The sequence below is a fragment of the Pagrus pagrus genome (assembly GCF_965226575.1).
Source record: "Pagrus pagrus genome assembly, chromosome: 2".
Taxonomy (NCBI): domain Eukaryota; kingdom Metazoa; phylum Chordata; class Actinopteri; order Spariformes; family Sparidae; genus Pagrus; species Pagrus pagrus.
Window position 1 is genome coordinate 14,849,408 of NC_140186.1, and position 24,527 is coordinate 14,873,934.

Sequence of the window (24,527 nt, forward strand, 5' to 3'; positions counted from 1 at the left end):
CGACGGAGCCAAACCGTACCAGAGCCATAACGCAGCGGACAGTATCCGGTAGAATCTCGGAGCTAACGGAGCTAGGCTAATAAATTACGTGGTATCGGATCGGTGCCTGGACTCCGGTACTCGCCGATACCGATGCCGGTATTTTCGGCAGTATCGGAGGCATTTCTGATACTGGCATCGGAATCGGAACAACTCTAGTTAAAAGGGCCTCTGAAAATATGACAGCAACTTCTTAACTAAATCTAAGTTTATTGCAATGGCCAACACTGTCTCTGAAGCACCTGGGATTTGGTGGAGTGGGAGGATTGCAACATTAATGCATGGCCAAAAAATCAGCAGGAGCTACACAACACTACTGAGACAGCACTAGAAAAATCCTTAAGAGACACGTCCTGGACCAAATTAAAATATTTATGCCCTATATAAAGCACTTTGAATTGTCTTGTTTGTGCTGTACAAATAACCTTTTCTTGACTTGCCTGTTAAGAATTCTGATCAATTTTGTAAGAGCATGGATAATCAGAAATAATCATCAAATGAAACAAAAACATTGAGAAATAAAAAAACACACAAATAAGAGCTAAAACTCAGACTGACACCAACATGAATGGATCATTTGAATTATCAAGAAAATCTGTGAATTATTAAATTCAGCAGACTGGAACCAAAGTTGATTTGTGTTTGTTCAGGATTGCACAGAGGGTGCTCATGGCCTATATGAAATTATTTGTCTTTGGTAGATAAAATGCAATGCAATTAAACACAGCAGACATTCAATACTGCTTTCTGTGATGTTAATGTTCAGTTCAGTATAAGCTGTAGGTTGCAATGTTGTTTCATGGTTGATAAAACACCTTAAAAATAAGGCAACCCCACACACATGAATGGCCCCATACATGGACGGAACTGGGGCCAAGATACATTAGAAAAAAGAACCCTTTTAAACTGTATGGGTTGTTTGGTGAATGTTTCACAGCAGGGGGTCTCTGAGCTTTGCTCGATCCACAGGCAGGCAGCCTTGCTATCTCAGTAGAGGACAGTCACTGTGGGTCAGTTGCTTCAGCTGTCTCCAACTCGCTCTCAGACTAAAGTGGTGGGAATAAAGGAGTCATCTGAGTCTCCTGGGGGCCTTAAAGAGACTTACAGTTTTTACCTGGGCCTTCTGGTCAATCCCCCTTCAAGGGCTATGTCTTTGAGCCAGCCTTCAATGGCTGAGAAAGCTAAGTTGTTCAAAGTGAGTGGTGTTGGTGCACAGTGGATTGCAGCTTGTCGTGTGGCGCATTAGGTGTTGACAGATGGGAGGGAGGGCATGGGACGCTGTGGGGAACCAATGATTTATTGCTGGGCCTGGGACACTTAACGGGGTGTAAGTGCTGAGTCTAGAGGGACCATGATGTGAGGACAATTGGAAAAAAGAGAGGAATAAACAAAGGGAATAACTGAAAAAAAGAGGAGGTATTGCAAATTAGATCATAGATGAAGGAAGATTTTGATTAACTCAAATAACTATTGTTATGCAAAATGTGCATGGTTGTTACAAGGAAATCATGTACTGTTCTATGAATAATGAGAACACCTCTAGGGTCCACTACCAGGGAAGTCGAATTAAGGGAAACATACACATTATTGATGGGAATTTCGTTCAATGTTATTTGCATTTAAACAACACTCATGTAACTGACGAACTCGCTGAAAATAAAAGAGGAGGAGAAAGAGGGAAAGGAGGAAAAGAGATAGAGAGAGTAAGCATAAAGCAAGAAAGAGACAGGGGGAGGAAGAGAGAGTGCAGAGACACAGCAGGGACCAAAGTAGTGGGCACGCAAAGATAATGTCAGGCCGACATTATAGCTCCGGGTGTTGGTGGGTTCTCTCCCTCCACAGCACGAGTGGATCCTCACGGCACACGTGTCTACTGGTGTGCTATACATTGCATAGTGGTTGGGTTCCAAACCCTGCTGTGTCGTTCATAACAATAACCTTTTAAATATGATTTGATTAACACGATTTATCTCCAGCAGTGAGGTCTAGCTATTATTGTACATCTGTGTACCCTTAATTTTTGTCAAAATTATGATATGGTATGATACATATGAACTTCCTGGTCATTAAACTTTAAACTGAAATCGACCATAAAGAATATTTTGGTGTTGAGGCAGGACTGTATGACAGGAATAGCTCTAAAAAAACATTATTACAGCATATTGTATTTATTTTACAGGGACAACGGATTAAGTTTGATTTGTTATCACATCTTAATGTCCTTTCACATGTATAATGCATGAAACATTAATGGGCGCAAACTTTCGGATCAAATTGCTAAATGTCTGCTGCTAAATGGAGTTCAGATAAAAAATCCAATTTACTTATGGGTTAGCTTGCAAAAACCAATGTAAAATGAAAAAGGTAATAAACGGGCTGAATGAAAATTCAACAGCACAATGTTCCTTCTTTCTACCCGACATGAGGAAAGCCTGTTTGATTGTCTGGCGAAACATTCTCTTTCTGCTACAACTACACATCTAATATAAGCCTTGCTTAGCTGTTTGGTTATCGTGTGGTTGTAGCACCATTAACAAAGTATGGATTCAGTTCACACTGAGGAAATAAACTGGAAGAATGTGAGTGAGACAGGGACACAGATTGAAACCTTAAACACATAATTTTGCTTCTTTTACTTTGTATGTAAGCTTCTACCTACACAGACCTTTGAATGGGGCTGAGGGGTTAAGTGTTGTTTTTCAATGGTCGTATCAGGGACATGGACATTGGATTGTCTAGATTCTAGGAAACCCAAGTACAACATGAAAACATAGGGCAGACGGGCCATGTAATGTGCTCACCAGGGTTGGTGAAGGGAAAAAAACAGATGACAAGTTGACCAGTTCCCTCAAGCGTTCACCCTGATACTGTTTACATTTACCATCGTTAGAATGGCAAAATAAAAATAAAATATAGACATGGTCTTTATTTAACACCCTTGATAAGCATTATCTGTGTGGATGTAGTAAGTGATTGGTAAATTGACAAATTGGCAGCCGCAGTACATACATTGGTTATTCTAATACTATAGGCTAATGCTATGACAACAATACACTCAGTCTAGGGTACAATCATAGTGCGTTAACTTGCTCCTCAGACTGTCCCATTTCACAAGTTGGGAAGTTGTTTTTCCCATTTGTGTGTTAATTAATGTTTTTAAGCCTTAATGTAGAAACACGGACGCTACAAACAAGATAACTTACCTACTTGGACAGCAACTAACGGATATGACCTAATCCCATATCACAAATTATATGTGAGTAAAAACTTTACATGCAATAAGTGAAATAATAATAAATGTTCTTCCTTCAACCAAACATTGCATTCTTCATGCTTCTACACCAACACTGCAAATCACATTCCCTAATTTTTGGCAATTTGAGGAGTCGTTCACCTGAATTTTCCCAGTCTTGAACTTTTTTTTCTGAATTTTCCGACGGCACGTGAATGCACAGTCATACCATTAATCTTCTGTTGGGCCATTAAATGTAATTATGGTCCAGTTGTTATATATTTTAGAAAGTGTCATATTTCAATTGACAATGGCACAAGCAACAGCCTAGATCCAAACATAGAAGCCACGAATTGACCTAATACGGAGTCCTGTGTGACAGAACCTATCAGTGTCATCATTTTTGATGGCCCCCACACACCCAATTAGCCTTACAAAACCCTGTCAAGGTAAATTCAGCCTCCTTGCATCTGTTACAGCTGTGCCCTTCAGCCAGCTTAGGGTGATGGACAGTGGACCACATCAGAGGAGCAAGAGGATGGAGGAAGTATTGATTGAGTCTGTTATGTTCAGCTTTGTTCTTCAAATCCAGTCTTTTTGTGACACTGAGATCATGTTGCACTGTAAACAAAAATTATGCTCAAATCAGTGGCAGGCTCGCTCTGTGTTTTGTGGTGGTACCTTGCCAGTGCATTGGCAGGGTTTTGTTACATACAAATTCTTTGTGTGGAGGTTTATAAACAATGAGGAGAGACAGTGTGGGCAACTGCTGGCTCTGTGTGGGTTATTTTGCCAGAGTGACGCCTCTTGTCTAGATGGTCTCAGACAGGGAAGAGGAGTTTTATAGAGATTTGATCATGACTTGGCTTAATGATAAAATTACTACACTTTTTAGGGGTTCATTAATTTTTTAATATTCCTCTCTCAAAACTTTCTCAACAATAGATAGAACCTTGAAAGTATAACAAAGTAAACAACTACTCCACTGGTGCAATTCATAATTGAACACAGGAACCATGGCAGTAGGAAACCATAGCTTCTTCCACATCAAATTTAACTTGTCAAGCTCTTTCCAGGCCCAAATCTCTCAAACTCAAGGACCCTCTAAGACATGGTCTGAGATATGGATCAAGGTTTATTACTCTTAACACACTGAGAATTTTTAAGGAAGAGCAGCAGGCTTAAGGTTCACCTAACATTTGGTCTCTTGCTTCCTTGCCATACAATGCATCATTCAACTTCAATCACTCCTGCACGTACACAACCATGCCAACCATGGCATGTGGCGCGAGAAACAGTCAAGTACTTCAGTTTCCATCCTTGCAAAAGATATATGAATATAAGCTACAACTCAAATTCAGAAACTTTCATGGGTTTCAAGGACCCGTTGAAACCTTGGCAGTAGGGTCTGTCCTTCACCTTCCTGTCTCCGACTGTTCTCAGACAGCACCGTGAAGTATACACTATAATGGCCTTTAGCCCAAAAGCTCACTACTGATCACACTGCCACACCTTCCCTTCCCTGCTCCTGTCAATGCTCAGCTTTGTCTGCTTCACAATGTCTCTCTTTTATCCTTTTTCATAACACTTTTAAGACAATGGCAGGTCAAAAGGAGAAGATGTGATCTGATTGGGACAGCGTAAGCACATAGAAACACACACATTATACAGTATGTGATCACTCAGCCAAATTGTTGATTGAGCATTCTTCGTGGCAACTCCCAGAGGAGCTGTGTGAGCAGAAGGGCCATCAGTCTCTCCTTAATGATCATTCTACCTCACAACCCCTGTTTTATGTGCCACATCCAGCTAACAGTTAGATTAGTGCGCTCGCCATCACACTCCCTAAATCCTTCTCTCTTCTGCTCACATGCCTGCCGAGTTGCCCTCTTTCCCCGGCCATGGGTTCTGGCTATGGCTATATTCTGCCCAGGCTCCCTTGACCCAAGCTGGTAATGCATTACTCCCCAGATCAATTGATAGATTGGCCCTGTCGGAGCTGCCGTAACTAAATCAGCTGCTCCTGATGATTCAGCACCAGCCAGGGAGCCGGGCCTGCTGTCACCAATCACAGATCACCAGCAGCTGAGACAGGTATGGACATTCTCCTGTCACTTGAACCTAATTTATTGCCAGCTACCACATTGATTAACCTTGTGCTGTGGTTCAAGCTTCCTATAAAAATTTGTGTGTTGGGAGAGGGAGGGGTGTGCGAGTGTGTGTGTGACTGAATGAAGAAGGCGGAGGAAACATAAGGGCAAGTGGATGTTTACATAACTTCGGAAAACTTTGCACAAAAGGACTTTCACTGTACGGCCAGTATCAACTTTGTGGCAGCAAAGGATTTATGTCTCTGAATGTTTGAGTGAAAAAAAGTATTTTTAACTGAATTATTTCACATCAAGTGGGACAGTATTTCTATCCTCAGCTGCTACAATGTTGACCAAAAATCATTCATTATCCATAAACTATGGTCTAAATCTAAAAAGGACAGACAGACAGACAGACAGACAGACAGATAGACAGATAGATAGATAGATGCCTATTTATTCTGTGTTTATTAAATACAATTAGCATGATAACTAATGAATCCTTAGCAGTCACGGTGGACACCTACAATCTAACTTTATTCAAAGACTTTTTCCTGGGTGATTTCTTTCAGCAGTCAGCTCAGGTCATGTCTAGTACTACACAGAGTGAGCTGCAAATTGTCAGCCCTGAGTTTGTTAGATCTGACACTGAGGTAATGAGATGATTCACAGTTCCCATGGTGCCTACACCCTGCCAATTGACATTTTTAGTTGTTTTTCTAATATTTTGACTGCACTGCAGTAAAGCCATATAAAGCAACATCTCAGCCAGGGCCACAGTAATGCATAGAGTACCCTGACTAACATTTGACCGTGAGTCATTCCTGAAATAGGTGGTTAAAGAAGGTCTTGAAGGTCTTGGTGAACATTTCTTAAAAACTGAAAGAATAAAAAAGTGGCAAGCCATCACCACCTAAAATTGTACAACTTGGAATAAAACCATCTGGAGTTTAGGTCATTTTTTTGGATGAACAGCTTTCCAAAGAATCTACATTATTTATTAAATAATAGTGAGCTGGCCTGGTTACTATATCCTCACATATTTACTCTTGGTTGTTGATTTACCCTCATTGGTGATGCTGAGCTGAGAAGTGGAAGCATTTTGTTCTTTGTGTCTCAGTGATTTACTCTCTGTTCTTTTGCTAGGACAGCCAGGGGCTGTCAGCAATCTTCCAGCTGTAGCCTCTAAAACACAACTCATGGGCCTAATGAAGCAAGGCACAATTACTTTAGCAAAGAGCTGCCTTGACTTAAGAGGGGAAAAGGGCATCTGAGTGTTCATAAACACGCACATGATTTTAGGTTTTTCAAGAGTGATTAAAAGGGCAAAAACTCTTAATCTAACCCCATTCTCTGAGCACAAAATGGCTGCACTGTTTGTTTGTTTGTTTATTTTTCATGAAAGAACCCTACCTAAAACCATGTGCATAAAACAATACCATTATTTGCACATCACAGAGCTGCAGCTGTCTCTTCTTTTAAAATGTACAATTTTTGTTTCTTCGCTATATTTGCAGACTGATCCTACCAATTGTCCATAAAAATGCATTGTGTAACTGACAAAATAATTATACATAAAAAAAGTCAGTTTTCTATGTTATACAACGACAATAAACATAGTAATGAATTACTTTTTTGTAGGATTTAAAAGGAATTACCATTTATATTTTCTAAATATCAAAATAATTGTAAAAGCAGAGCATTGTGACACACCTGGGTCTATAAGTTATGAAATTTGAGAACTTGTGTGTAACATAGCAGTATCGTAAGCTCCCAAGAGCAAAAAAAAAAAAAACATTGAGCACAGCATTCAGAGTCATGCATGCAGCGTGTAAAACCATTGCAAGCTTTTGCACTGTTAATATTCTATAACAAGCAGACAGGATCTCTAATCCAATGAGGACCTCATCTAATAGCCCCCCATTGCTTCTAGACTTCTTTATGAGCACAGATGCCACAACAAATATACATTATTCGGTTGAAGATTATAGAGTATTGCACAGTGCCTTTTGATAGCAGGACAACTGATACTATAGGGATCAATAGACAGCCAGCTTGCCAATTGCTCAATGGCCTCAAATGACACTCAATACATGCTGGATCAACATTTAGAGCACAGTGTCAGCATGCACGTGCAATAAATCCAATGTATTACGATTAAGATTTAAAAAGTGAAAAACACATTAAATAATGCAGGGTAAATTGTTGTTGTTTATGTTGGGCTGTTCATAAAAACTTCACTTTGAAAACTGGAGACCATCTTGACGTGATCACAACAGCAAGGACACCAGTCAACATGTTCAGTTTTGACCCATGAGCACACAGCAGATATTACTACATTATTAAAAGAGGCCACAGCCATCTTCGAACTCAGCCATCATTTTAACCTTAACAACATATCTGTAAAGCGAGAGATATTGCATTCACAAGAAAGGGACGTACATACATACAGTTGAATGGACAAAATCTGTCCTATAAATAAATGTAAAAGTACTCAAAACTGTGTCTGTGGTAGTTCCCGGTACAAAAAGTGTGTCAGTGTTTCACCTTGTGAGTCCGTCTCACAAGGTGAGACATTACCATCCGACTGTTAAAGACATTCTTTGAGAGCTGCTTTCAGCCTAGACTAGATTTTGACAGTGGTGAGTAAGGCACTAAACTTCTCCTTCCTTTAGGGAGAAAAGCAGTCTTTTGCATGCACTCTGGCTCATCCTTGAGACAGCAGTCATGCTGATGGTCCACTTCGGATCACCAGTTCACTTTTGAAATCCTGCATGTTCCCATCTTAGCCTCAAGTAATGGTTTACAAAGCTTACACACAACAGCTGAAAAGAAAGGCAACAATAACAGGTTCTTAAGAGAGCATATTATGAGTTTAAATCCTTGATTTACCACTGGCAGCATCACTTAGGTATTAACACGTCCCGAGTTTCTTCCTTTACAGATGGCTAAACTACTTCAGGCTACAATGTTCAATGTGTACTCTGAGTCCCAGTTTAGTAGAGCACATGGGTACATTACAGTCATTTTGAACAAAGCAATAACTCACCAACAGTCGAGGCCCATTAGGGGTTCTCTTAGAACTCAGGCTGGCCCAGTAAGTGCCCCACTGTGGAAGTTATAGGCTCTGCCTTTTCAGTGATGAATGGCTCTGTTTATGGCATCTGAAAGGTTGCCATGTTGATTGTATCTCAATGTTAACTTAACATTACTGTTTCTTCAAGGATCCTTGTACAGGAAAGAATGGATCTTTCCATTTAGACTTTTATTTGGCTTCCTTGGGTACAAAATAACTTTGTATATTTCATTATGATCAATTCTGGTATTGTTTAATTTTTTTTGCTATCACTGGTGCTGTTATTCTTACAATTACAAAATTAATGTGAGAACGCCTGCCAAGCTCCCATTCAATAAGCATCGTCTTTAGTGCCATTGCTGTCAATAAAGAGAGTTGAGAGGCAACTCCGTACTTTTCCCTCTCGATCCTTGTTTTAGTGTATTAATGAATAGAGAGTGAGCTATTCTTTATCATCATGTACTGTACATGTAATGTCATTTACTCAGACAGGGTGCTCGATTTTTGTAACCACACCACTAACCATCAAAATGTCTGCTGTACACATCTCCGCAAATGAATACAGGAATGAGTCGAACACTACTAATGGAAGCCAGACATTTAATTGATTCGACATGAGTGTTTTAGAATATGTTGGGCACCGGTTTAAAGTCACAATCCCAAAGTCCACCACAAATAAGCAAATTATGTGTGCAGAGCCAATGACAGTAACTCCAAAGTTTGTATGCTTAAATAGACAAAGCTCACGCAGCTTAAAACTCCCTATGCACAAGGTATGTTAGAGTTAAGTCTGTTAAAGTAGAATATAAAGCTGGATGTATGACTAATCATTGTGTTAGCCAGTCTCATAACCTTTAAACAGCTGTGCCAATTGCAGTGGTGCATGAGAAAAGTGGTTTGCTGAATGAAGAGGAAAAGTCCAGACCAAGAAAAAAAAAACTAATGTTGCCCATGAGGTTTATAGTCAAAACATGCAATCATGTGACATTACCAACACTGTACGTAGCCACAGGCCCATGATGTGACCATTTAACGTGAAATTACATTTGCTGAGATATTGAAAGTCCTCTCATGTCATGTTCACACGATTATTACTACTGCATGTCAAGTCTGCAACTCTGATGTTGGCTTTCTTATATATTTTCATATTTCAACAGTTTTCTTAGGAAAGTGTTTTGCTGGTTGTTTTTAGGTTGTGCATTTTGCATTTCATTAAATCTGGATGTTGACATGCAAATCATCAAAACAGTGATTATTGTACGTCAGTTTTATTCTGTAGTTGCTGTGCATTTTAGTCGCGTTTACTGACAGGATACTGAAATTATCAACTAAGTGATGTGCTGAAAAGGTGAGAGACCTAACCTTGTAATGTAAGTTTTTTTTGCCATTTTCACTGATTGTGTTGTCATTTTGCAGTCCACACAGCATTGCGTAAAATGTCACTCTGAGGTGCATTTACAAACCTAATTTGTAATTTTTTATGAATAATGGTCTTTTGATTGGCATTGGTGCTACTGCTTTCTTGTTAATAATCTTGTCATTTGATCCTGAATTGCAAAGCACTCTGTAATGTTTGTTTCAACATGATCTCTGTAGATTAATCACTGATCATCCTTTTGACATTTAATAATGATGATTGAGGTATTACACCAATAATGGTGTAGACATACATGTGCAGGGACGACGCTATAAATAGCCACAGCTGTGTGTAACGGTTGCACGTAATGGCAGCTGTTCTGTTGCAGATGAAACAGAATTAGTTGTACTTTTTCTTCATTGCTGTTCTTCTCATTGACAAGTCGAATGAGTGGTGGAGCCAGCACAAGTACTGATATACATCTGGATGTTTAAGGACTTTCTACATCCATTTATAGCTAATAATGGGTTTGGAAATGAATTTTGAAAAAAAAAAAAAAATCTGCATTCATATTTTTTTCTACAGTTTTAGTTGTGAATGCACACAGAGGTTTATGCATGTGGCTTTGGACATGTTCTCAACATCTCAAGAGCTGTATCCTCTCCCACCTCTACAACTGTTGTACTAGTAAGGACCAGGAAACTATATAACTTATATCACTTAAGAATTGATCAGTGAAATTGTTGACGGAGAGGTGTAGGCATGAATAAGTAGAAAGGTGAAAGGAGATCAGCATTATAATGTCTGTTTGGTGTGTGTGTGTGTGTGTGTGTGTGTGTGTGTGTGTGTGTGTGTGTGTGTGTGTGTGTGTGTGCATGCGTGCGTGCGTGCGTGTGAGCATGTGCACAGTTGCAATTAGCTTTTAATCATATTATATTAAATCAGAAAGGAAACTCACATTGTTCATGTACTCGCTCAACAAGTCTTGAAGGGCCTGCCGAACGGCGTTGCACTCAGCCACTATGCGTTCACGGCGGTCGTCACGTGTGCATGAAGAGTCGGCCATTAGCGCAGCACCGCTGATGATGCTCTCTAGGCGCTCCTCCAGAGAGGGCCGGAAACGAGCCTCGCTGAATGTCAGAGGGTCCAGGATGATCTTGTTCTGTGGGGCCAGAGGACAAGTAGAAGGTCAGGACAGTAATGGGGTACCATCTGGGCTGAGACATGACCAATGGAGCCTCACACTCAGAAACTGTACCTAGTGACAAGAATGCGTCATAGGTATCATGTATAAAGTCATTATGGACGGTTACCCAGTGGTAGAAGACAGCAGCATCTGCCTGGAGGGAGTCATTTCTGATTACAGATCAATAGTAGCATTATCACTGTACTGTATATGAAAACATGCCAGGAGCCTGCTAACCAGCGACTGTACTTGTTAAATGGTTTAACACAGATTAGAGGAGTGGAGAGTTTTTGATTTCAATGGCAGTTGTATAGTATCTGGAAAAAATATGAATGACTTTGATGCAGGTTTAAACCAAAAGATTACATGCATAAAACAAGAACAAACAAGCTCAGGTTTGGAACCATCTTAGACCTTTACTAAACAAAAAAAAAGCTTTGAAATATTAAGTGAGAAATTTAAGACTGTGTTTCTCTCCCCAAAAGGGAGGGAAGTGTTTTGTAATAAATCCATTCAAGGAGAAAACAGAAGTCAAACTAAAAAGCATTTTCTTGTTTAACCCCCCACACCTAAGTCATTTTTTTTTCCACCCAGCAAATTCCAATTACAAATATGAACATCTATCCAAGACTTCAAGTCCATAATGGAGTTATATTTGTTTAAAGAGCATGAAACGCTTCAAATACACTGGCAATCAACAGTTCAAGGTTTCTTTTTTACAAATATATTAAGATTAATGCAAATTGTGGCACTGAATGTGGCTGAATCAAAAACAATCAGCCACCAGAATGTTGAACAGGGAAATCAAACATTGTAAGTGATACTCCATCCAAAAACTCTCTGGGCACAAAACACTCACTCCCTGTAGACTTGCATAGTCCAGGCCTGTCTGTTTCGGGGAGCAGCCAGTCTCTCTTTTATTATGGACCTCTTCTGCAAAATGCGACTCCACAGGGATATGCCGCCTTCTCTACACATCTTATATATTGTTACATTCTCTTATATGATCTCTGCAGTGGGGGAATGATGTATCTGCGAGTTATTATACCCATACTATTTAAATGTGTAAATGGTTTTAAGAGGCGAGGTCATGCCTGACTCTTTTGATATCCACATCAGTGCTCTGCATGTGTTTCATGCACCCTATGAGTCGCTCTACCATGTTTTAAAGAATTCAGGAAGCACAGTGCATACAGCTTTTTACACAAACAAGGACCAAGAGGTGGCAATTTTTAGCTCTAGTTGTGATGATAAATGCATTTGGTGCCATTTACAGTGTGTTATGCAAGTGAGCAATAGTTGCAGAAAATTGATGAGATGGAAACGAAGTGCTAGAGAGTTTATTTCCTTAGCAAGGTAGTGACCCCTGCAGACTATATAAAACATTATGTAAGTAACATCCGGAAACATTACTCATGTAGACATGAGAACTAAAAAACCGATAGTAGTGAAAGGCAGTGGTATATTGTATACTGTATCTTTATATGAATGATAAGAGAATTTGTTACGGTAGCTCCTATTATCTCTTTCTTACTAAGATTCCAATCTCACCTAGAGGCAATATCATATACGATTGTAACTAATCTCCCAAGTCTTCTTCGACAATAGGGCTGCATAACAATTGTTTTCATTATCAATAAACCTGCAGATTATATTCATGATTAATCAATTAATTCTTTAGTTAAAAAAAAGCCCCCCACCCCTCCAAGAAAGCCCAAAATCTTCTAACAGCTTCTTTAGTCCAACCAACAGTCCAAAACCCAAAGACTCTTCCTTTACTATCACAAAGAAAATGACAAAGAAAAGCAGCAAATTATTACATACAAGAAGCTGGATCCAGCAAATGTTTGATCACTTTTACTTGAAAATGAAACAAAATGATTAATTGATTATCAAAAAAGTTGGCAACTAGTTTTCTGGTCCACCAAGTTGACTAATCAGCCAGCTTGATCAGACAATAATGCAAATACCGTGGTAATAAAGCAATTTATTCCAATGATGACTTATCTTCACTTATTCCATTCGTAGAGATAGAAATACCCATGGATCAGTGAATATAGACACTAATTCTTGACGCAGGACAGCAACAGATGCCTACTGTCATGTCCCCTTTCCATCTTTTCACAGCAAAGCATTTACCTACGAGCAATCTGAGTCTAGTCTCTCCATTCTAAGGTATAACTAAACCAATTATATGCTTCTAACACTGCAGCACCTAACTGAACTGAAGTTGAATTTCTTTGTCAAGTAAGCTGCAAATAAATCAAACATTCACCAATAACTCTGACTTGAAAAGCCTTAAGATTTTGCTCTGCAGCATACATGACGAGTTTCATAAGTGTTAGGTAATAGTACAGAGCAGTGTTTGGTCCCTTCTCAGCCAGTCTAATCCTGGGGCAGGATGACAGATTGTCAAATGATGCAAAATAACATGCAAGGTGAGAGAGTGCAGGCAAAAAGCATAACCTACTTTTCATCTTCAGCTGGCAGGAAAGTGCAGTAAATACAAGGTTTTGCAGTAAAAGAGAAGATAGATGGGGAAGGGAAGAGAAAGTTTGGGGCTACAAAAAATAAATTAAAAATACAAGATCGGAGGAAGAGATAGAGAGAGAGAAAATGCAGAAACGAAATGCAAAAAGGGAAAAAGAGATAAATATAGAACAGAAAGAAATGTCTGCAAGATAGTGGTTCAACATAAAAGACAAGCAATCTGATTACTAGATGTTTTTCTGTCCTACGCTTTGCTGACAGCCGGCCGACAATAAACAACAGCCTCTACAGTGGATGACTTTGTGAACTCATGACATTACCTACACTGAGTTTCAAAAGTGTTCTTGCAACTGTAGATTTCCTCACAGACACAAAAACAACGGCCTTCAAACCCGAGTAATGTATATACTTAACTTGTTTTGTTTAGGCTTTGAATGGTAATACATTTTTACTTCTGACATTTGATTACATTCAATTCATAGAATGATTTAAAGCTATATACGCCATATGGTAATTTGTTGTCTAAAAGTGAAGCATGGAGTAAAAATAAAACAACTTAAAAGAATGCTGTTAATGTTGTGTTGTGTTTCTTTCTTTCTTTCTTGCTTTTACTCACTTTCACTTTCTGTTTGATTGCCTTTTCCTTTGCACTTGTGAAAGCAGCGTCTTTTGTGTTATACATTATACGTCTACAGTACAGGTGTTTAATGAAGGTACAGCATCTAGCTGAGACAATGCTAGCTCCTTCCAATTGTATGCTAAGTGTCAAAGATCTATCTCTGTACTGCAATCAGTGAGGTAAAATCTATATTGATCTTCTCAACTGACTGATCAATAGACCAAAATCCATATTTGGTTCTAAGCCTATGTAATGTATTTGTGCTGCAGTAGATAGAAACACAGTTTAACATTTGCTCTTACTAGTGCTACCCTCTGATACAGATCCTCCACAATAGAACTTGTGTAAATTTCCAATATCGAACAAGTAACTAACAATTATTTATCTTAAGAGATCAGTCACATTTCTAATCATGTAATACAACTGACATGCCCCAATGCCTTAAACCAGAAAATAATAAAAGTAAATTAGATCAGAGAGTGACATCAACATTTTTCTAATTGCAACAAGTACTTGTCTCATAAATGTAACTGTTGTTTCTGTATTACAAGATAGTTATGTCTCAATTATACAGCTCCAGAAATTATGAGATAGTATCTCATAACAAGAAGAAGAGGGAGGAGGAGGAGGAGAATTTGAAGCCAAGTCTTAACTATAAGATATGGATGTCATAATCACAAGAATGGGTAAAGCAATAGTTTCCCATATAACACACAAAAAATCTTGAATTACTCCCCTTTCCCTCATCTTCCCTTGTTGCGTTATGGCTATCCTTATGTTGACATCTACATCAGAAATTAGTGCATCAAGGAGGCAAAAATGAACAACAAAGTTTCACACACTGCGGATCTCAACAAAGTAAGATACAAAGAAGAAAAGAACATCAAGGGAAACTGAGAACATCCCCTCTCAACCCAATTGTTATTCCACACAGGATGTCAGGTTGCAATTATCACCGGGAGTTGGGAATAGGCAGAGAGTAGAAAGAGAAGCAAATGCTGGGTTGACAAAGGCTGAGAGGTTTTCAAGGTAATTGGCAATGGCTGAAGTCATCCTCACAAGCTCACAAACGTGACTGATAGTGTCAGTTCCCTCAATAAGTTTCACAGTGTTAAACTCATTTTTTTAGACTTCCGCTGTCTTTGAACCTCATTATCAATTACTTTGTTGCTTGCTTTAAAGGCCCTAACTAGCCAGTATTTGTGTAAAACTGTCTCTGGCAAGTGTGCACAGTAAATAATGACATTGTTTGCGAAGGAGCTCAAGAAAATGCCACGATCAAAGCCAATACAATGCAAAGCTTCTTCATATGCCTAATATATCAAACAACATTTTGTTTTAATATACTGTGGAACCTCATCATGACTTTGTAGATCATTCATTCGTAAGTGCTCATCACACTACTGTAAAATATTATAATACAAATCTACATCAACATTTTTATTTTCACTTCTTGCCCTCTCTTCTAAGTTTGCAGAGCACAATGAGCTTCTGAGCAGTGTGATTAGCAAATAGGGATTTGGTCTATTTTTCGAGGAGAATTCAGCAGAGCATATTTGCTGACACTGATCTTTGTACCATACCAAAAATGTTCAAACCATCCTTAAAGAAAAGATTAAATTCATCTAAGCATAATGTGAAGTCAAGTGTGCTCTATGCTGTTTTGTAATGTACACCGCAGCTAACTGAAATGCACTCTGACTAGATTACCAAATGGTTTGGAAAAAGATATATTGTAGTATTTTGATAGGTTGTTTGCACAGAGCAGTAAGACAGCTCTTACCTGCAGGCTGATGAAAGAGTTAAGTTCTATTTTCCTCAAGACCAGGCCAGGCTTCAAGCCTGTAATTCAATGTGAATGTTGATTTTGACAACATATCAGGGCCAGAGGCAACCTTATGTTTGCCCCACACAGGGTGAGGCTATTAGTTTGACCCCACTTTGGGGCATTAACCAGTGAGACGGGGCGCATGTCATATCGGCCTATGTCAAATGTGCCTTCCAGGACTTTCCAATATTTGATGACAACTATTTTGTCTAAGAGGGAAATTCAACTAAGTCTTAAACATACCACTGCTACGCCTCTGGTGGCCCTATTCCAGGGTTCAAAGGCTGCTTGGTTGTGACTATTATGCTGTTTGACAAAGCTCTGCCCACACTGGCCCAGGAGGGGCATTAGTCATAACCCACACTCTGATTGATTACCCTAATGAAGAGTGCCTGACTCAGGGCTTGGCCTTCTATTGTGACACAGTGGAAGGCAACTATAACAGCTTTGAAAAGGCCAATTTGTGAGGGTGTGGTAAATAACAGCGGATTAGTTGTGTCACTCTAAAAAACACTTTTCTTCTATTAGCAATCATAAAAAAGTTAAATCTACAATTAAGTGGGTGCATGCGAGTGCTGTAATTACGTGATTAATGGGCACACACAATAATATCCCCGTGCAGCGCCATCAGTCTAAGAAACTCAAGGTTCTGCATGACGTGTACATATGTACATGTGTTCTGTGTGCACCTGTGTTTCATTAGTTGTGTATTTAACTTTGTGTTTTTCCTTCACTCTTTTCACACTGTTTCTCATTGTTACTGATTTGTTCCTTGTGTTTTTATCGTTTGTCCTCTGCTTTTTGTATTACACTTTAGTTTCTATGTGCTTGCCTGCTTTTTTGACTTTGGGAATTTAAGTCTGTTATTTAAGAACGCTTTTTGTTTTCCAATCTGCCCACCACTGTTTGTCTTGTGTTTGGGTCCCTTTTTGATACACATAACATCCCTGTGTATAAATGTGAGTGTAGGAGATTATAGGCAGTATGTGCAGATTTCCCCTAAACCTCTGCTCTGTATATTTAAATCATCAGAGCTGGTACACGATACACCTCAACAAATGGGTGTACATGTGTGCTATATTATTTGTGGCTTGTTTATTGATCTCTTGTACCAAAGAGTGATTTCATTTTACAACATGCCATCACTATGATGACCAAATTCTGGGCGAGTCAATAACATATACACAAACCTTTATATTATGAGTGTTATATAACGGCCTGCAAATCAAATTTCCATTGGGATAGTAATAAAGTCGCAGTTTTAGTTTACGTATACAACTTGGTTTTTTGGCTTTTGCTCTTAGTATTGTACAATGTACTGTTGAAATAGAAAGGTAATTTAGTCATATGATTTTGAAATCATTTTTTTCAGCCATCCATCCATTTGTTCACATTGTAGACGTCCTGGAGCACACTAAATATTTCAAAGGTGAGCCTTTACCTTGTCTTTATATTGTAAAGGAAGCTTAACTGGGCAGTGATTAATCATTTATACGTAAAAACAGTGGGGCATATTTGCAAAGAGACCTAAATACATTTGACCCTTATGCGACACCATCTACTAAACTGTGCTGAATGTTTCATACAATACAAAAGAGAAAGTAAAGAAAGTGAAACGTAACAAAATAAAAAATTAATTAATTAATAAAAACTAAATACAAACTAAAAAACACAAATGAGTGACAATTTAAAGGATAACTACCATTTTTTACAACCTGGACCTTATTTCTAGCATAAAATATTATCATTTACTCACCCAGATAACTTTGGTGTCATTTGAAGTCGTTCAGACGAAATTAGATCCAGTGTAGCACCGGTATATCCATATAATGCGAGTGACGGGGCACTGAAGCACAGCCTCTATATAACGCATTATCTGCCACGAAACTAGTTCATTTCACCAATATTTTGTCATGATACGCTAGTGCTATTCCCCTCTGAGCCTGGGCTTGTCTGTTATCAACATCCGGGGTCAAATTAGCAGTAGCAGCTACAGGTAAACAAGCCGGCTGTCGCGGGTGCGCGCAGCTCAGAGATGACATCTTCCAGGTCAGAGGTAGTAGGTCAACCTACAGACCCCGGATGTTGATAACAGACAAGCTGACTCAGAGGAGAATAGCACTAGCGTATCGTAACAAAATATTGGTGAAATGAACTAGTTTCGTGGCAGATAATGCTCATAGAGGCTGCGCTTCGGTGCCCGGATCACTCGCATTATATGGATATACGCGGCGCTCCACTGGATCTAATTTCGTCCGAACGACGCCAAATGACACCAAAGTTATCTGGGTGAGTAAAGCATCGTATTTTATGCTAGAAATAAGGTCCAGGTCGTAAAAAACGGTAGTTATTCTTTAAGCTATTGTTGTATAACTTAGAAGTCAAAAATGTTTTTAGTGGTAATGATTTTAATCAACTCAGACAGTCATTTCTTGATTATAATGTGAAAAACAGTCCTAAAGAACGTAATTATTATCAAATGACTCGATGAGATAGAACCACAACTTTGCTTTGTTACAGGACACAATGTCTCATGTGCACCACAGTATTTGGGAGCCCAACTATTTCAAATTCACTTATTGAGGAAAACACAACTAGTTTTCTCAAGAAAATCACTGTTCTCCTCAAATTGCTTTTGCCAATGCAACCATGTGTAATTATATTCAAATGCAAGAAAACAACGTTAAGTCAATCAAACATTGAAGCACAAAAAATTAAAGCCAATTGAACCATCAGCTACCAACAGTGTCTTCTGTTGGAGTCCTCTCTATATTGGTGATTACAAAACACAGGGCATTTAAAATTGAAGCTTAAAAATGTATATTATTTAGTTGGCCATTTTCTTTGTTACACAGTTGTGGGGTCAGAAAAACACAGAAAAGGTTTTACCATCGTCACTCAAACCGAAACTGTGATGTAAAAATATAAGCCAACATAGCTAGCACAAATTTACTATACTGTGCAGCAGCTTGACCTCAAAGGAAATGTAAAGCTCTACTTTTGGAAGAGATGTTCATGCCTGTAATTGTCTTCCCTTGGTCCTCTGAGAACTACATGAATTATTAAGTTGAGTGGTATTGTCCCGTTTGCTGCAGCTACATGTTGTGTAGTAAACAAGCATTGCTATGGAATGTAGCAAAATGTCTACTGAATGGTAAATATACCACAAAAAATGTCACATTAAAAATCAAAAAGTAAAGAATCCGTAAATAATTAATAAAGAAAAGAAAAAGAGGGCCAATTGGGGCAGAGAAAGGAAAAGACACATGAATTAGTAAACTAGTGTAACCAGCAGGAAATCAAGCTAAAAGCACAGTAGTCCTAAAATAGTGAGTGCATGCCCCATTGAGCTCTCTACGGCCAGTTTGAATACATTTCCACAATGAAACCCATTACTACCCGCCCTCTGAAACATGTGCACAGACACATGCTTGCTCAGGCTTACTTGAAACATAAACAAGGCTGGAATTACTGTACACATGTTAATTAGAATTTCACTTTGAACAGAGACAAAAGCCATCCTGACTGCCAACAGGGACATATTCAGTCAACAATCCAACTCAACTCTCCAGATGTCTTCAGCGTGTTTGAGAAATTACACTATATGAATATTTTGAGCAATGTTGTTTATTTGGAAAAGGGGTGAAAGAGCGGAGGAAAACAGAGACAGCTAGACAGATCCACGGAAACAAGAAGCACCCACGCAAAACATACAGAATAGTTTTCCATAATAGATGTGCCACTTTCAGACTCAAAATTAGGAGGGAGACGATACCGTGCGGCCAGGACATCTTGATTAATGATTGAACTTGTATCCTGCTGGTTTAATTACGTCAAGTTTGAATGTGACCTGTCTCATGTAGGCTATACCGAAGGGGAGATATCTCAGTTGTGCATATAATCAACTTGATTAGGGAAAAGAAATAACAAGTTTCAGTATAATCAACATTTTTTACATAACATTAACAAATTTAGTTCTCTGTGGGCTATGCTCTCTTGATATATGCCTGTAACTCATATTCAAATTCATGTTATTTGAATGTTTATAGCATTGGAGCAGTCAACAGTCCCTCTTCTGTAACTCTGCCTGTCTTATCACAAGCATAGCTTGTCCCCCCGTGGGTTTAAACTTCTTGACATCTCATTGCTTCCCTCCCTTTTGCCTTCTTACATTTGCTCAAAAAGTGAAACACTGATAGCAGACAAAATAACGCCCCAGTTCACAACAGTTTCAATAGGGAGAGCAATGATTTTTTTTGTTTTCCACTTCCTGGCTCAGTCATATCTGCAATGGCAGGTCTGGAAACAGAACCAGAGAAAGTGATTCCATCCATTGTCAGCATCTAGGCTTTGTTACAATGACAACCTCTGAAGCACTGTATAGGAAAACAGTAAGATAAAAAGCTGTTTTTTTGTTGTTTGTTATTTGTTCTTAAGAACCAACTGAAGGTCACCTGTCTTGTCTTCGAACGAATGAATGCCCATGCTATATGATGAGTAGCATATCGGAGCATAACAGGCAATCACTAAGACTGCATCATCTAAACTAATGTAATCCTCAGCAGTGATGCTCATGATACTGAAGGCATGATATAACTTGTATTCAAAACTGTGTAGGTTAAATTATGAGTGTGTGCCCGAATGTTTATTAATGTAGCAGATGCACATAGACAGAGTCATAAATCATACAGTACAGTAGCATAATAAGGCCAACAAGGCTCCTCGCCTGCCCAGGTAATGGTAGTTGGACCGTTGCCCAGTCTATCTGGCAGCAATGTGGACCCACAGTAAGCTGCAGGGGAGCATTAGGGTGGGGGCGGGTTTGAGTGGGAAAGGGGTTTGGCACAACACACTAGACAGTGTCCAATATTTCACTGTATTGGGTGCTGGCATGGGGATATTGGAACTTGTTCTTTGACCCTTTGATCTCAAAAACATGAGACAAAAAAAGCGCTTGGTCTAAAATGTTGGTGGTGAATTGTTGAATATTTTTAGTCAAAAACGTTTTCCAACAGGATCATTTCCTCAGAAAGATGTTTTTGTTTTATTAAATGAAGCACTTACAGTGTCTCTGTTTTTCTCTCTACCCCAAAATGACCAACTGCTCTTAAGGAAGTTTTCTTTAACCCGGAGATCCCCTGGAGTTAAAGCCATTAAGGCCAGTGAACAAACTGCATGTCAAATAAGGCTTTTAGTGAAAGTTCAAAAGGCCAGCCAATTATCATTCTAAATTCCTAATCACATTGGGTCTCCGCCTGCCTTCGTTATTATCCAATGAACTCCCTGGTTTATGTTTATGAGACTGTCTGTCAACCAGTGATCATCCCGGCTATTTAACTACCTCAACTACTGCACCTATTTGCTGTCATTTAAATGTATGTCACTTCAGCCGTCCACCACTCCACCACCACTAGTGTCAATGACCCTTCAATGGCTCCCAAGGGAGATATCTGTAATGCCTTAAATTAACAGGGCTTTACAGCCATACACATTGATTTAAATCAACGGGGGCAGTCCCAAAGGTCTTTAAAATATTGAAATGCATTGACTCTGTTTCTGTACAACACATGCTGACAATTTGTATCACTTATTTGTTAATGTATTTCAGATTTTCAAATGCAAAATGGACATCCATTCTATATTTTTTTTAATATATTAAAAGGATTTAATGTGACAAAAAAATGGCCCATGTCTGACAGAAGAAATTCTGTAGCTCAAGGAAAAGAGATGACAACAATCAAAACCGTGTCGGGTGATCATGAATCATTATTTTAAACGTGTTTTACTTTTCACTGTTTGCATCATGTGATTGTCCCCCTTTGGCTGTTGCTACTATATAGGCGAAGCCACACCCATGCTATTTGTTTTTAAAGCCCTAACCTAATTGGTCAAACATGTTAGATTTTATTTATTTTTTGACACCTAAAATAAAGCTTTTGAGCATCCCCTTTGTGTTGTTACATTTTTTTTATATTTGGAGTGCTTTATTTAATGATTTCCCAGTCTAATGCCCATTAGGTGTGTTATTTTTATCCTGTAGCTAGAAGCTGCCATACAAACAGGAGCAAGTCCTACAGATGGTCATTTGGCAGCAGTGTCCAGTTGTATAAAAGAGGACACATACTGGGGGTCATCAGCAAAGACACACCTGCCGTCTTCCCCACTAATCTCATTTGATGTGTCCGGGAGATAGTTCGAATCAATGTTTTCTGGAAGTCAGGCTGTTCCGCTATACTGGGAGTCCAGTTAATAAGGAGATAATGACATCTCCGCAGGTTACAGAAAACAACAACAGATTTCTCAAAATAAACAATGATAAAAATAGGAGCAACTAGCCAAGTTCATGTTGGAAAACACATTTCACTACATGAGTAATGATGGCAAGGCAAGAGCTTAGACACCCCATAAACCTGAAGCTTAAGCCACACCTTTTCAATAGCAAGTACAGAATGTAAAGGAGTACTTTTCATTTGAAATCATTGACTAAGAGTTAAAATTCACTGCAGTTTACATCCATTAAACGAAACAGTTGTAATTATTATTATTATTTTTTATTTTTTTTTACATTTAAATTGCATGTACTTTATATTATCTTGTTAAATGTTACTATCTGATAAGCATTTATATGAATGTCTCTGTAAACCCACGATGACATGACCGACTGGTTTGTGGGCACAGTTTTGAAGCCTCAAGTTTGGTATTATAGCCATCAACATCTTGGGTTTAGATGCCACAAGTGACCATATTTGGACAAGAGGGTTGAGCTGGAGAGGATATCGTATTTGGAACAGACTGAGAACCCAAGGACATGTTGTGGTAACAACTTGTCAATCACAAGGTAGCCACACCCTAAAACATACCCTGCATGATTGTCTATTTACCGAAAATTGAACCGTATTTTACGAAATGATCACATGCTGTAAGATTTGAAACGAGTGATTAAGTCACTTTTCTTTTTATTTGTTTAATGAGTTAATAAATAAAGTGAGAAATATGCTAATTTTTTCATATGCTTACATATATTCGGACTTCTTTTTAAAAACCAATGGAGTCGCCCCCTGCTGGCCATTAAAAATAGTGCAGATTTGGGGCACATGCATATCAGCTTGAACCTAATTACCTATTAAGTTAGCATGTAGCATATACACACATACATTCCTGATTTTATCAAAGTACAGACTAAGTCTCATTGTTTTTCGTTTTTTTCCTGTTTTGTTTTGATTTTCTAAAAAGTATATACCAAGTTGTCGGGAAAAAAACTTCTGCAATATACCTCCCAAAGTAGGTAATTAATGGGAGTTCGACCAAAGAGAAAAGGTCTAACAGCTATTCGCTGAGACAATGATACCAATCTCCAGGATTTATGTCCCGAAGAGAGACTCATTGTTGGAAGTCATAGTGATTATGTTCGCTGTCTAACAACAACAAATAAAACAAAAAGGCAATGAAGCAACAAATGCACATCAATCAGTCTTCTGAGATTTTGCAAAAGTGCACGAGAAGAGGCGATTAACTGACCTCTAGTCCAAGTTTAGTGAGTCTGTGTCACTCATAAGATCTTATTACAGAAAGAACCTCCCTCCACTCACAGAATCAATTTCTAAATACCTGTGACAGTGGCCTTCACAGTTTAGTAGGGGCCAAGATGTCAGTAAGTGAAAGTACTGATAGTGCCATACCTGCCAACCATCTACTGCCTTCAGAGAAGATGAGTGGGAGAAGAAAAAATAATAATGTAATATTGCACTTTCTGTTATCTCATCATTGGGTGTGACAGACCTTTTCTCCACTGGCTCATACCCCTCGTAAAGGATCACCTGAGTGCTCTTCACACATGAACTATTAAGAATACATATAAAGTTGGCTGTTTCCAGAGTCATCCCTACACATACAAAGATCTTTACATTACAAACACGCAGTCGACCACCTACTAGCATGACATTACCCACACAGCCGCGGGGCTTTTCTGTGCTGGTATTAACTGCAGGCTTCGACTGTCTATAACATATTGAGGGAGCATTAGAGGGGATTGCATGATCTCTGAGTAGAGAGGGGAGTGGGGTGTAAGGTCCCCTGCCTCCAGCTGAGCACAGCACACGAAAGAGGCAGATGTCAAAGACTAGGTTCTTGTACTCTGGTGATGTCCATATACTGTATAGGCACCGTAGAAAATTGTCAGGACAACTCAAGAAGTTGGAATACAAACTAGCTTCCCTTCACTACTACATAAATAGCAACAGGCACCATCACCTCTAAGGAAGAAGTTTGGGGTAGGGGTAATTATTGCCATCATGGCTCACCTGTTAATCCCCATTCATTAAACACTATTTACTGCAAATACAATGAAAAAGTAAAGGTAATTAAAAATGACAGGGTTATAAAAGATCCAATTAACATTTAAATGTATGTTTGTTTGTCGTTTCCATTGCTCTGTGAGTAATGCTGAGGCGAACAGGGTTGAAAAGAAAAAGAGGACTTTACTAATTACACGGCAGGAGCTTGGGTAGACCTTCTCATGTGCTCTGTCGCAGTGTCAGACTGATGCTTGTGTCCTAATGAAGATTAAGACCTATCACAAAACTGCAAGGTGTCCCCCATTCCAGGGAAAAT

The 24,527-nt window shown here is 38.9% G+C and overlaps 1 protein-coding gene across 1 annotated transcript in view; it reads right to left on the reverse strand.

The window, feature by feature from the left end:
• Positions 1-24,527, reverse strand: part of ctnna2 (catenin (cadherin-associated protein), alpha 2) — a 322,519-nt gene that overhangs the window by 217,662 nt on the left and 80,330 nt on the right. Inside the window, exon 7 of the mRNA XM_084366449.1 lies at positions 10,753-10,956. Coding sequence (XP_084222575.1) covers positions 10,753-10,956 — 204 coding nt within the window. The remainder of the gene's footprint in view (positions 1-10,752; positions 10,957-24,527) is intronic.